This window comes from Tenrec ecaudatus, chromosome 2 (assembly GCF_050624435.1).
Source record: "Tenrec ecaudatus isolate mTenEca1 chromosome 2, mTenEca1.hap1, whole genome shotgun sequence".
In the NCBI taxonomy this organism is placed as follows: domain Eukaryota; kingdom Metazoa; phylum Chordata; class Mammalia; order Afrosoricida; family Tenrecidae; genus Tenrec; species Tenrec ecaudatus.
The window spans coordinates 145,674,635-145,688,406 of NC_134531.1; the positions used below are offsets into that span (position 1 = coordinate 145,674,635).

Genomic DNA, 13,772 nt, shown 5'->3' on the forward strand with positions numbered 1-13,772 from the left:
AAGAAGCCAGAGCACAGACAGGTGTTAACATAGGTGAAGGGTAAAGTAATAAAGTACAAGAGAGAGATGGAAAAAAAGGGAGGCGGGAGGGAAACCGCAAGCCATTGGGAGGTTTGATAAGTTGTTTGGTGAATGTAAAATAGATGATTTAATATATAAATCCACACATCTAATTCACAATAAAAAACCTTTTTGATAGTGCTATGTACGACATGCACTGTTGCAGTGTGTAATTTGCTGATGTTCTCCTCAGATACTCAATTTTATGATGTCCAAAACACTGTCACATAGCAGGCCTGGTCTGCAATGAAGGCAGTGTCAGAGGCTGTTACAAATAGGAAGGTGGACTATGTTCCACTCGACCCAATACAACAATGTAACTGCCCACCTGCCCGACAGCCAGAACGCCTACTTCACTGTGATGACGCTACTTCCCTGGAGAGCAGGCCAACAGTGCGCTCGGATCCAGCGTTTCCTGTCAGTAGAAGCACGACTTGTTCTTTGAAGGCAAGTTGTGCAAGTTTCTCACATGGTAACACCTGCACTGCTTACTGTTGTTCAGTCCCAGTCGCCAAGGGACCCTATGTGCAACAGAACGGCCCTACAACCACCTCACAATAATTGCCAGGTTTGAGGTCACTGTGAAGCCACTCTAGCAAGCCATCCCCTTGAGGGTCTTCTTTTCCGCTGCCCCTCCACTTTACTACGCATGCCATCCTCCTCTAGCGCCTGGGCTCTCCTGATAACACGCCTGAAGCGCATGAAAGGAAGTCGTGTCATCCTCACTGCTAAGGGCCATACTCCTTCTGAGACAGATCTGTTTGTTCTTTTGGCAGTCCATGGTTCTTTCAATAGTCTTCCCCAGCTCCCTAATTCACAAATGCATTGATTCTTCTTCATTCTTTCTTATTCAACGCCCACCTTTCACATGCATATGAATTGACTGAGAATCCCGTGGCTTGGAATCATCCTCCTCGCTCTCAGTGCTTTACATAGCTACCCTTTGCAGTGCAAGTGTTCACTGAGTGGAAAGGACAGCACGTCCCACATCTTGCCATCCTCGCTTCTAAGGGGCATCTCCGCTGCACTTCTTCCAAGATGGGTTCATTCCTTCTCTAGCAGTCCGCAGTATATTAAACTCTATTCGCTACTGCTTACAAACCCCAATCCACTGCTTTGTTCCCGATTCATAAAGACCTTTATTTTATTTCATAAAGCACTGCCAGTGAGTCGATTAGGACTCCTAGTGAACCTATGTACATTTTATCGGAACACATAGTCTCACCGTCTCCCTTGGATCGGCTGATGGTTTTGAATCATTGACTTGGCAGCCTAGCCTATGGCACCACGAGGGCTCCTCGCAACCCTGGTAAGACACAACGAAACCCCATAGGATTTCCAAGGCAGTATTCTCACCACCAGCCTCTCAGCAGGAGAGAGGAGAGACGTCTACTCCCCTAAAGAACTGCAGACTCAGAAACCCACTGGGGTAGCGCTACTCTATCCTAGTATAGAGTCACTGTCAGTCCAGAGGGATTTGTTTTGAATCTGGATGAAGGAGACTACTATAGCTTTCTCTGGAGGAACGGCTGATGGGGTCAACCCACCAGCCTGTTAGCTCACCACTGTTGATCATCCCACAGCATGTCCAGCTAAAGAAGCCATGCCACTCTAAATTCGAATCCATAAAAGAAAGCGAGAAAGACTCTAGACATGGAGATAAAGTGAAGGCTCATTCAAGCCCATGATAATGGAAAGAAAGTCTACAAAATGGCACCGAGGAAAGACTGCCTCATTTGAATGTTTTGACAATCACTAAGGATAAAAATAGGATTTTGGAGGCGGTTAAGGAACATTTGGTACACAACAGACAATTTTAACAAAAAAGAAGCAAGAACTGATCTATGGCACGGAGAAGCTGTTAAGTCCTCTGAATTTACCGATGATGCAAATGAAAGGCAAACAGCCTTTTGAACACCTGAAGGGACAGCAAGGAGATGACCGTGAATACTTTAATGCTACCGAGGGCTGGTTTCAGCACTTTAAGCATAAATTGGCTTAGATGAGGGGGCTTTTAAAAGTCTGTGGAAAATGGAATTGAAAAATAATAAGATTTTCCCCAGAACTTTTTGAAACTCTTTAGTATAAGAAAGGAGTTTTGGTGATATAGTGGGCTGTATGTTGGGTTATGAATTTGAGGTCGGCAGTTCGAAACCACTATCCATGTCTCAGGAGAAAAATGAAGCTTTCTACTCACACAGAGAGTTACGTTTTTGGAAATCCACAGAGGCGGTTCTACTGCCTATAGGATCACCATGACTTAGAATTGACTCGATGAGAGTGAGTTTTTTGGTTAGAGAAGGTCCGTAAAACTGGAGAACCAGGAAGTACTAATGTTGAAGCTGCCAAAAACGACAAGATAATACGAAATGAAGAATGTCTACCATAACAGATTTTCAATGTGGACCAGATAATCTTGTTTTGAAAAAGCATGCCAGAGCAGAACTACACTTGAATTTACTAAGAGTGTAGTAAATATCTGATTTCAAGGCATTTAAAGACAGAGCCTCAAAGCTGTTTGGAGGAAATCCTGCTGGATTTACATCAGGCTCTTTTCTTGTTTACCATTTAAGAAAACCCAAAGATACATATACACGGAGAAAAATAAGCTGTCTGCTATAAAAGTCACTCCAGTGCCAGGATAACAATGATGTTATTAGAAGGCTGGTCTTTAACTGGTTTCACTCCAGAGGTAGATGCCAACTACACTGAAAAGAGCTCCCTTTTCTGATGGTTGCTATTCAACAACGCTATAACCTTCTCATGTGGCTGATCTAAATCAAACTGTGCAAGTGTTCTGCCAACACACCAGTTGAAATTCAGCCCATGGATCAAAGTGCCATGACCACTTTTAAAATCAGCCTGCCTATGGATTGTGTTTGCTCAGACAAACGCTGCAGGAGATGGAGGCATGGCAGCATTTGTGCGATTTCTGGAAGAATTAAAATGTTCTTTAGAGTCTTCAGAATGTTGCATCTTCCTGAGAGAAAGTTACAGGAAAATGCATGTCAGGGATGTGAAAAAAATTGCAGCGTTACATGACCACACTCTACGCATTTGAGCAGAATATGATGATGAAAGAAATCAGTGGAAAAGTCGCTTATTCGGCAACCATACTGCATCTAGAACTTCATATCACTCATGTGAACCAGCTCAAGGTCATGAAGAAGGGGAACTGACAGAGTAGAACTTAATGGATTTTTGAATAGAAAAGATATGCTGACGAAGAAAAAAAATGAGGAAGAGGAGAAGTTGTCCAAAAATTTTACCCTGAAACGGTTAGCTGAAGTTAGACTTAGGAAACAGTGAGATGTAACTGTGAAACAGAAGCCGAATAAAAGAAAAGGACCATATAGACTACTGTCACTTAATTTCTGACTAGAAACATGGCCTCTGCTTCCGGGGATAATCCAGATGATCCAAAACTTTCTATAAGTGGAATCATTACTGCAACTGACAAAATAATGACTTGTCCAACTCTTCATTATCTGAGTAATTGTTCATGATTTATGTATTTTTATGTATGTACTAAGACATAGCTGTTTTATGTAATGTTTCCAACTTCCAAAAACAAAGATTGAATTTATAAGCTAAAAATACTGATAACAAAAGGCAATAATAATGAGAAAACAAATGAAGAGAAATAAGGTGTTCAGCATCATCAGAAGGGACTCGCCATGAGACGTCAGTATGGAAGCACAGTTCTTCCAGGACCGCTTGGATCTATTTTCCCTTGTGTCACTGTGCTCCTGGTGTCCTAAGAAATCACTGCCTAATCCAAAGTCATGAAATTTTTTTTGTTTCCTTCTTCTAAGACTTGTGATAGCCTTAGCTCTTACATTTGAGTCTGTGATTGATTCTGAATAATTTTGGTGAAGGGGCAGTTCTTTTTTAGAGAGAGAATATATTTACTGTAAGGAGCCCTGGTAGCACTGTGAGCCAAGCACTGGGTTGCTAACTGTAAGGCTGGCAGTTCAAACCTACCAGTCCCTCCTCAGGAGGAGGAGGAGGCTGTCTGCTCCAGTATAGGTTTACCATCTCGGAGTCCTTAAGGAGCAGCTCTACTCTGTCTTGTATCGGGTTACTGAGCTGGAATCGACTAAATGGGAATGTGTTTTTAGTTTGTTTTATCCTTACTGTAACCTTTTCAACATAAACACAGAAGTATGCACACACACAGAGATGCACAAGTGAGGTCTGGGATCAGTTACTGGCACCACACTCTATGACCCTGGAAATGTGGAGGTCCTCCCCCATGCACTGATCTTGAGTTTCTTTTTTAATATGATGTGAGGGAATCTTATGGATGTGAAGCAATGTTATGTGTTATAAATATTAAATTATCTGCCTATGGTTATAATGCCATTATGTTAACTAGACAGGATTAGTTCATATCCCTTTTGAGATGTAAGAGAGATGAAAGAATCAAGCCAAAGAAGCAGAGCTACGAGAAGAGAGAAGCCTGGCCCTGTGGTTATCACCCAGGGGCAGAAGACAATCAAGAAAGCCTTCCCCTCTAGTCTAACTCCCTGCCATCAAGTCAATATCAACTCACAGTAACCCCTTGGGACAGGGCAGAATATCCCCGTGAATTTCCAAGACTGTAACTGTTCACGGGATTAGAAAGCCCCATCTTTCTCTCATGGAGTAGCTGGTGGATTTGAACTGCTGACCTTTCGGATTGCAGCCCAACTCATAACCACTACTCCACCAAAGCTTCTCCCCTGGAACGATAAATTTATCCTTCTAGCCTCCTAAATTGTCAGAAAATAAATATTCGATTGTTAAAGCCATCTGTTTCTCCAAAGAGCTATCTCCTTGGAAACTCCACGAAGCAGTTCTAGCCTGTGCTGTAGGGTGGCTGAGTGGAATCAGCAATGGGTCTGAGGTTGGAACAGGCACCTATTTGTATAATGTCTATTGTAGCAACACTAGATAACTAAGGTAGTAAGGGCTCAAGTTCATTCTTTTGCGTGTTGTGCTAGCACAATTTGAAAAGATGCTTTCCCCCACTGAATAGACTTGACACTCATGTAAAAAAAAAATCAGCCACAAACGTAAGCGTTTGTTGACCCTCAAGTCCTTTCTATTAACCTACGTGCTTATTCTTTAGAGTGCTAATGTGTTGAGGGTTTTTATTATGAAAGGGTGTTGGGTTTTTTCCATACTTCCCCTGCCTCTATAGGCATCTATGTGGGTTTTTTTTGCCCTTCAGTCTACTAAGAGTGTATCATGTTGATTTTTATACATTAAACCAACCTTGCATTTATAGGTTGAATCCCACTTGATTATGTTATAATCCTCTTTAAAAATGACTAGATTTGGCTTACTAACACTTTGTTAAGGAGGATTTTATTGCCTAAGTGTATTTATATTATGTGCATTTAGCATTAATTTGTAAGGGATATTAGCCTGAAGTTTAGGTTGTTGTTTTTTATATTGTCTTTCTCTGGTTTTATTATCAGAGTACTATAATAGGAATAGGAATTGGAAAGTATCCCTTATCTCCCATTATTTTGAAGACATGTGAGGCATTAGTGCTAATTCTCCAAACATTTGATATAATTCACCAATGAAGACACCAAGACCTGTATTTCTCCTTGGAGGATTTTATTTTTTAAAACTAATTCACTATCTTTACTTGTATTAGTCTGGGTTGACTAGAGAAACAAATTCATAAACACTCATACATGTATAAGAAAGAGCTTTTTATCAAAGCTTTTTATCAAAGAGCTGTTTATCAATATACAATTGTATATTGAGAAAACATCCCAGCCCAGTTCAGATCAAGCCCATAAGATCAGATATTAGTCCATAAATTCCTCTTCAGACTCACAAAGCATATGCAATAATGCCAAATGCAGGAAGATCACAGGCCAGTGGGTAGAGTCTTGTGGATCCAGTGGCAGTGGAAGCATCTCAATGCTGGTAGGAGTCTCCACGCATCTCCTCCAGTTCTTTGAGTGGCTCAACATCAGGAAAGGGGAAGGCCAAGAGAGTGTGTGTCCTGCCTCCAGAGAGGAAGACAGGAGTTCCCAGAATCCTCAGGAGAAGGCCATGCCCACACAGGCATCGTTGGCTATGACCTGATTGACAGGATAGACTTCACCCCTTCGCTCGAGTTGACAGGAGATTATGCACCTGCCACACTTGTTATGGGTCTATGCAGATTTTCCACTTTCTTTAGTCAGGTTTGGTCATTTGCAGCCTTCTAGGAATTTGTCCATTACATGTAGGGCATCTTATTTGCTGGCATAGAGTTGTTTGAAGTACTCGCTTATAGTCCTTTTTTTTTACTTCCATAAGGTGGGTAACATTTCTCCTTTCATTCTTGATTTTATTTATTTCACATTTCTGTTTTATTATTGGTCAGTTTGGCTAGTGGTTTGTCAGTTTTGTTTATATATTCAAAGTCCAACTTTCTGGATTTGTCGATTTTCTCTGTTCAATGTACTTTCACTCTGTATTATTTCCATCACTTGAGTTGCTTTCAGTTTAGTTTACTCTCCTTTCCATAGTTTCATTTCTTCTTCTTCTTTTATTTCTGGTAAAAAGTTTACACAGCAAATTGGGTTCCCATGTAATACTTTCTATGTCTATTCTTCAGTGTCAGGATTCATATAATCCCCATTTTGCTTGTTCTGTTATCATTAATCTAGCTTCTCTATCCCATTCTATCTACTTCCCTTCTAATCTGTGCTTTATCATAAACATTGATCAGTTAGTCTCATAAGATTATTTAACGGACTATAGTACCCTTGGGTGATATTGTTTATTTTATAAGCCAATCTATAATTTGGCTGAAAGGTGACTGACCCCCAGCAGTGGGTCCATTTCCAAGTTTAGAGAGAATCTAGGGTTATTTTTTTTAAAACACTTCCTTTTAAAAATTTTATTTATTTTAAAATTTATTTTTAAGTAACACTTTCTTAAGGTGGAATGTTAGGTAATGATGAACTGAGAATGTTCTTTTTATTTTATTTTTTAACATGAAGTGTCTACAGCTATAAATTTCCCAGTAAGCACTGCTTTAGTTCCATTCTATACGTTTTGGTATGCTGTGTTTTCATTTTTATTCATCTCAAAGTATTATTTTCTAATTTCCCTTATGATTTCTCTTTCACCCATTCTTTGTTTTAATTTCACAGTGTATTTCTTTAGTGTCTAGAGTCATTTGAGTAGGAGAAAGATGGGATTTTCAACTCCTATACAGTCACAGTCTCAGAAACCCAGAGAAGCCTGTCCTATAGGGTTGCTATGAGTTGACATCAATTCAATGGCAGTGACTTTGGTTTTTATTTTATAGTCATTTGAATAGTACAAAAAGCTACTGTATGGTTTAAGATCAGGAAAGCCGTTATCAGGGTTATATAAGAGGGTTTCCAAAATTCATGGGAAATGGAATGAAAAGATAATGAAAAATTTTCATAAACTATAAAAAATCCCTTGTATAACGGGTGCATAAGCAAATGTGGCGAAGAAAGCTGATGGTGCCCGGCTATCGAAAGAGATTGTGTCTGGGGTCTTAAAAGCTTGAAGGTGAACAAGCGGCCATCTAGCTCAGAAGCAATAAAGCCCACTTGGAAGAAGCACACCAACCTGTGCAATCACGAGGTGCCAAAGGGACTAGGTATAAGGCATCATGCAAAAAAAAAAAAAGAATATATATATGCATGTGTATGTGTATATATATATGTGTATGTATGTATATATATGTATATGTGTATATGTGTGTGTGTATACCATAGTGAATGAAGGGGGAAGTGCAGTGTGGAGACCTGAGGCCCAAGTGTCGGCCACTGGAGATCCCCTCATAGAGGGGTTTAGGAGAGGCGATGGGTCAGTCAGGGTGCGATGTAGTACCGATGAAGAACACAGCTTTCCCCCAGATCCTGGATGCTTCCTACCCCCAACTACCATGATCCGAATTCTACCTTGCAGGGCTGGATAGGGCAGAGGTTGTACACTGGTGCATATGGGAGCTGGAGGCACAGGGAATCCAGGGTGGACGGTACCTTCAGGACCAGGGGTGTGAGGGGTGATGCTGGGAGAGTGGAGGGTGAGTGAGTTGGAAAGGGGGAACTGATTACAAGGATCCACATGTGACCTCCTCCCTGGGAGATGGACGGCAGAAAAGGGGGGGAAGGGAGACTCCGGATAGGGCAAGATATGACAAAATAACAATCTGTGGATTATCAAGGGCTCATGAGGGAGGGGGGAGCGGGGAGGGAGGGGATAAAAAAAAGAGTACCTGATGCAAAGGGCTTAAGTGGAGAGCAAATGCTTTGAGAGTGATTAGGACAAAGAATGTACGGATGTGCTTTATACAATTGATGTATGTATATGTGTGGATTGTGATAAGAGTTGTATGAGCCCCTAATAAAATGTAAAAAAAACCCCACAAAAAACAGAAGCACACACAAAAAATATCCCTTGTATCCTTTTACCATACTTATTTAATCTGCTTGCTAATATACTACCCTAGAAGCTGAAGAACACAGTATTAGGATCATAGAATAGTCATAACACCCTGAAATATGGAGATGATATCATCTTGCTTGCTGAAATAAGAAAAGACTTGAAGCACGTACTGATAAAGATCAAAGACTACAGCCTTCAACATGGATTTCTCAGCAGAAAGAAAAAATTTCTCACCCTGAAACCAATTTCTCATAAGTATGCAGTAGCATGAGTAATGGACAAACTATAGTTGACTCTCAAACAACCTGAGTTTGAACTGCAAGGGTCCACTTATATGTGAAGTTAAAAACAAAACAAAACACCTTGTGACACTAATCTTCTCAGGGTGAGTATGTTGTCTCTAGTAACTTGTGTATCACAGTAAAAGGTGGTCTTTTGAGGCACTCCCTGTATATATATATATTGCTCATGAATTTTTATCATGTTTTGTGCAATATTATAAACTTTGAATAACATCATGAGATCTATACAAAATGCTACCAGGGAAGCTGGAGTGCTCCCAAGAAGCAGAGAAAGGACATGGCATTACAAGAGCAAGTTGGATTCCTTTGCATGCACTATACATTGAGGTCTAAAGCTGTGACTGCCCACCACTTTAAGATAAGTGAGTCCAGTGTATGGAGCACTGTAAAAAGAAGAAATAAAAGGAAATCATGGAACAGATGCTTCAGTTAAGTCAGCAGGCACCAAAACCCGGCACTTTTTATAACATACCTTTTATCTTGTACTGAAAATCCAGTTTTTCTGTGGGTTACACTGCATGCAAAATATGTTAATTGGTTATTTGTTATTAATTAGGCTTCTGATCAGCAGAATCTATTAGTAGTTAAATTTGGGGGGAGTCAAAAGTCATAAAAGAAAATTTCAATTACAATGAGGGCTGGCACCCCTCACTTATGTGTTGTTCAAGGGTCAACTGTACTGAAGTTATCAAGGATTTCAACTGACTTGGGTCCATCATCAATGACCATGGAAGCATCAGTCAATAAGTCAAATGACATATTGAATTGGGCAAATCTGTTGCAAAACATCTTTTAAAGTGTTCAAAGGTGAAGCTGTCACCTGGAGTTGGGTCTGACCCAAGTCATGGTATATGGTAACCAACTGTTCATGTTATTTGGTCATGCTTGTCTCGCAAGCTAAATAAGAAAGACTGAAAAGGAATTCATGAATTTGAAATATGGTGTTGGTGAAGAATACAGAATATATATGGACTGCCCGAAGAACAAACAAATCTGTCTTGGAAGAAGGACAGCCAGAATGTTCCTTAGAATCAAAGATGGCAAGACTTGGTCCCATGTACTTTGGGCATCTTATCAGGAGAGACCAGTCCCTGGACATTACACTAGGCGAAGTAAAGGTTCAGTGAAAAAGAGGAAGATCCTCAATGAGACAGTGTGACACCACAGCGACAACAGGATCCAACATAGCAAACAATTGTGAAGATAGCACCAGGCACTATTTCATCCTGATGTACAGAGGGTCGCCATGAGTCAGAACTGACTCAACAGCACCTAACAACAACAATTTAAAAAGCCTTGTTTTATGGTCTAAGAATGGTCTATGCTGAAGAATGTACATCCCAGAAGTACTTCTATGGACACCTGAAAAGAATGTATGTTCTAGTGTTGTTGGGCAGTGTGCTCTGTAGCTGTCTCTTAGATCGCGTTGGTTTCCACTGCCTTTTTTGAAGTAGAAGCAGGGCAGTCCGTTCAGATTGTACCTTCATACTCTATCTTCATCCAGTCTGCCTTCTGCAGTCAAGACGCAAGTGTGCTTCAACAATCATTATGAAATAGCAGCATGCAATACTTAAACACAGGCACACCTCAGTTTATTGTGCTTCACTTTACAGTTTTCTTTTTAACAAATTCAAGATTTGTGACATTCTGCATCATGCAAATCTATCATTGCCATTTTCCAAAAAGTACGTGTTTACTCCGTGTCACATTTTGGTAATTCTCACAGTATTGCTAAAGTTTTCGAATGCTACTACAGAGATATATAAAGCATAACCTGTATATGTGCTGCGAAATAAAAAAGTCGTGTGACTCGCTTTATTGAGATATTAGCTTTCTTGTGGGCCTGGAACTGTGCCCACAATGTCTCTGAGGTATGCCTGTAGAGCACATCTGGACCAAGCACTCTTCTCATCACGCATTTAATCCTACCACAGGCTCACCTTTGCACCCCAAGCAGCTGCTCCTGTGTGTAAGTGGCGCTCCCTTCACCCTGTCGGGTCTGAGTCCACTCATTCTCAGCCTTTTCTTTCTGTGCCTTCATGCAGTTACAGCAACCGCAAGCGTCATGACCCTCGGGAGGTCTGTCTTCTGAGTATTTGTTTCTTCTAATTGCATCAATATAGGCTGCAAAGCAATAGCCCCTCCATTAGATCGTGGTTTGACTCTGCAAATCAGCTTTGCTGCCTGCCTGAGCTTTCTAGCAGCTTGCTAGTAGGCATAAACTGGTGAGTGTGAGGCCAGGTAATTGATGTCATGCTGACTCTTTTGTCATGGTGACTTTTAAACATCAATATAATGCTACATAATCATCTTCCCTAAAACAGTGAACTAACCCACTGCCATCATGTGACAACGTAAGAGTACAGGAAAAATGGAAGCCAATCAAGAAACACTTGTAAATGTCAGAAACATGAGGCATCATGTCCACCAAACAGTCAGCAAATAATTCTGACTCAGAGACAGAAAAGGGATTCTGCCCAATAGAACTCCTTTAGAGGGAAATCTATTTCTCTGTGGTCTATGGTCCAAGATGATATCATTCATGAAAGAACCATTTTTGTTGCCATGAACCCACTGTGATTAATTCAATGATTTTAAGCCAACAATTGTAGAGCTAATATGTATGTAACATTTAACTGACTAGATTGGGCAACTGTGTATGAAAAAGACCTACTACTGACTCCGAGCTTCTAGTTTAATGGGAGAGGACCCAATGAATAAATTCATAACAATGTAAAGAAGAACAAATGCAACTTAGCCAACGAGAACAGACCTCTCCTGTCTTTTCTAGGGTCTAGGAAAGGCCTTAAAAACCTTTTGATCAAATGCGACCACATCCTTCTTTCCTAAGTGACTGTGCACTGCACCTGGCCCACACTTCTTATGGTGGGCACAACCTGCCTTCTCCAGCCTCTTACCACACACTCCTTTGCAATCCCCTCTCCCCACAAACCAAACCAAACCAAACCGAACTAAACCCGCTGCCATCAAGGCGATGCCGACTCACAGTGACCCTATTGGACAAGGTAGAACTGCCCCTGTAAGTTCCCAAGACTGTAACTGTTTATGGGAGTAGAAAGCCCTGTCTTTCTCCTGAAGAGCGGGCTGGTGGTTTTGAACTGCTGACCTTGCAGACCCCAGCCCAAAGTGTAACCGCTATGCCCCCAAGGCTCCTGCAACCTAGCTTGCTCTAGCCACACCAACTTCTTTTCAGATCATGAGCGCATTTTTTTCTTCCCTGTACATACTGTTTCCTCTGCCTGGAACACTCACTGGGTCTGCTTGGCCGACTCCAGTGTATCCTTCATGCCTTCATATGTGACCTCCATATGACTCCATGACTCAGAGGTGGTGTTGGGTGCTTTGACGGTGTGCTCCCCAAACCTTGACTTTGCCCTGTAGTGCGGGCTAACTGGCTGTCAGTGGCCCGTGCTTGGCAAATTCCCGCTGCACCTTCGTGCTCAGCAGAGTGCAGTGCACATCATACGCGATGGATCAATACTTTTTACCTGACTGCAGGAACGAGCCATGAATGAATGGCCTGTTCAGAATGGGAAAGACGGGCCTACGGGCTGGGGGGCGGAGGGGGCGGTAGGTGGGGGTGGGGGAGACAAGATCAGCCTGGAACTGGATCCGGTGGCCCAGTTTGGCAACAGGGACATGGGCCCGGTAAAGACGGTGCAGGCGACTGACTGCATCACTCTGCCGGCCCGGCGCCGGCGGGCCCTGGCGGGCACGGGCGCGCGGGCCTGGAGGCAGCAGGCAACAAGTCGTCCTTGGTGACTCGGGTCTCTGGACGTGGCCCGCGGCTTCTCCTTTCCAGAGACCAGCCCCGGTCCTGGGCAGGCCTGCACTCGGTCCGAAACCCCGCTCGGGCTGCCGCATTCGCACGAGCCCCCTCCCTCAGCCGTGGCCCAGGATCTAGCCGTAAGCGCCGTGGGGAGCCCAGCCCTGATCGCTTCCTGACCCGCCTGGTCCGACCGATCGCCTAGACCTGGTACCTTCCGTCCAGCGCTCCCCGCTGCTCAGCGTCGCAGCCATAGCGGTTCCCTGTCAGCCAGTCGGCCGGCCTCCCCCTCTGCTGAGACTGAAGGAAAGGGGGTGCTAGCGCGGCTGCATGCTGGGCATTGTAGTCTTACTCCTGTGGGGCTGCGGGGCCGCGCCCGGCACTGGACTACAACTCCCGGCAGGCTCGGCGCAAGGGGCCAGCGGGGTGCCGAGAGGTGTGTAGAGCTCGGACCTTGGGGTGCGGGGGAAGGCCTGTGGAGACGTTTGCTGTTCGCTGACTGCCCAGAGCTACTCATTCACACTAGGAAACCGTGCTAATTAATTCCGGGCCGCATTTCCCCGCATCCGTGGCGGGGGCATGGTGGCTTCCAAGGAGGCGCGACTGACGACCTGGCCCGGAGGACTCCCCAAACCCCGCCGTAGACCACGGTGACGGCATACCTGTCAGGCTCAAGGATGCGTTTGAAAAATACAGGATAGTGCCTGTGCTGTGCAGTGTGTGCTCGGCCCTGGGGGTTTAGAGATGGATTGGGGATGAGCCGGAAAACTAGGACGGCGAGGTGAGGTAGATTTAGGGGGTCAAAGGGCCGTCTAGGAACACACCTGGTCCCCCAGTTCCTCAGGCACAGGTCCAGGCAGTCAGTCCTTAGAGGGGCGGCCTCAGGGTCGGGCTAACGGCCTGCACTGTAGTTCTCTAGCCCTTCCTTGTGTTTTCTAGTCCGGGTGGCGCTGCCGCGTAAGCATTGCACTGCTGAGACTTAGCAGTCAAGGGCAGGGTCCGCGGTTTGAAGCTACCGGCTGCTCCGTGTAGAAGAAAGATGAGGTTGCCTGTTCCTTTAACGACTCGATTTCACAGCGTGAGAAACCCTCCACAGGGTGTCCGAGTCAGAACCACCGGGGAGCAGTGGGTGCAGCCTACTTTGGGGCCATCTGAGACTTTTCCTCCCCATTCCAGCCCAATCGTTTCCTTGGCTCTTCTTC

At 43.6% G+C, this 13,772-nt stretch overlaps 1 protein-coding gene across 2 annotated transcripts in view; it reads right to left on the reverse strand.

Moving 5' to 3' along the window:
• Nucleotides 1–12,918, reverse strand: part of DNAJC18 (DnaJ heat shock protein family (Hsp40) member C18) — a 35,986-nt gene extending 23,068 nt beyond the window's left edge. For both annotated transcript variants that reach the window (XM_075541638.1, XM_075541637.1), the window contains exons 1-2: nt 12,785–12,918; nt 10,724–10,907 (exon numbers count right to left, since the gene is read on the reverse strand). In XM_075541638.1, the coding sequence (XP_075397753.1) occupies nt 10,724–10,907; nt 12,785–12,824 (224 nt within the window). In that variant the 5' untranslated portion in view covers nt 12,825–12,918. The remainder of the gene's footprint in view (nt 1–10,723; nt 10,908–12,784) is intronic.
• Between the last annotated feature and the right edge of the window lie 854 nt (nt 12,919–13,772).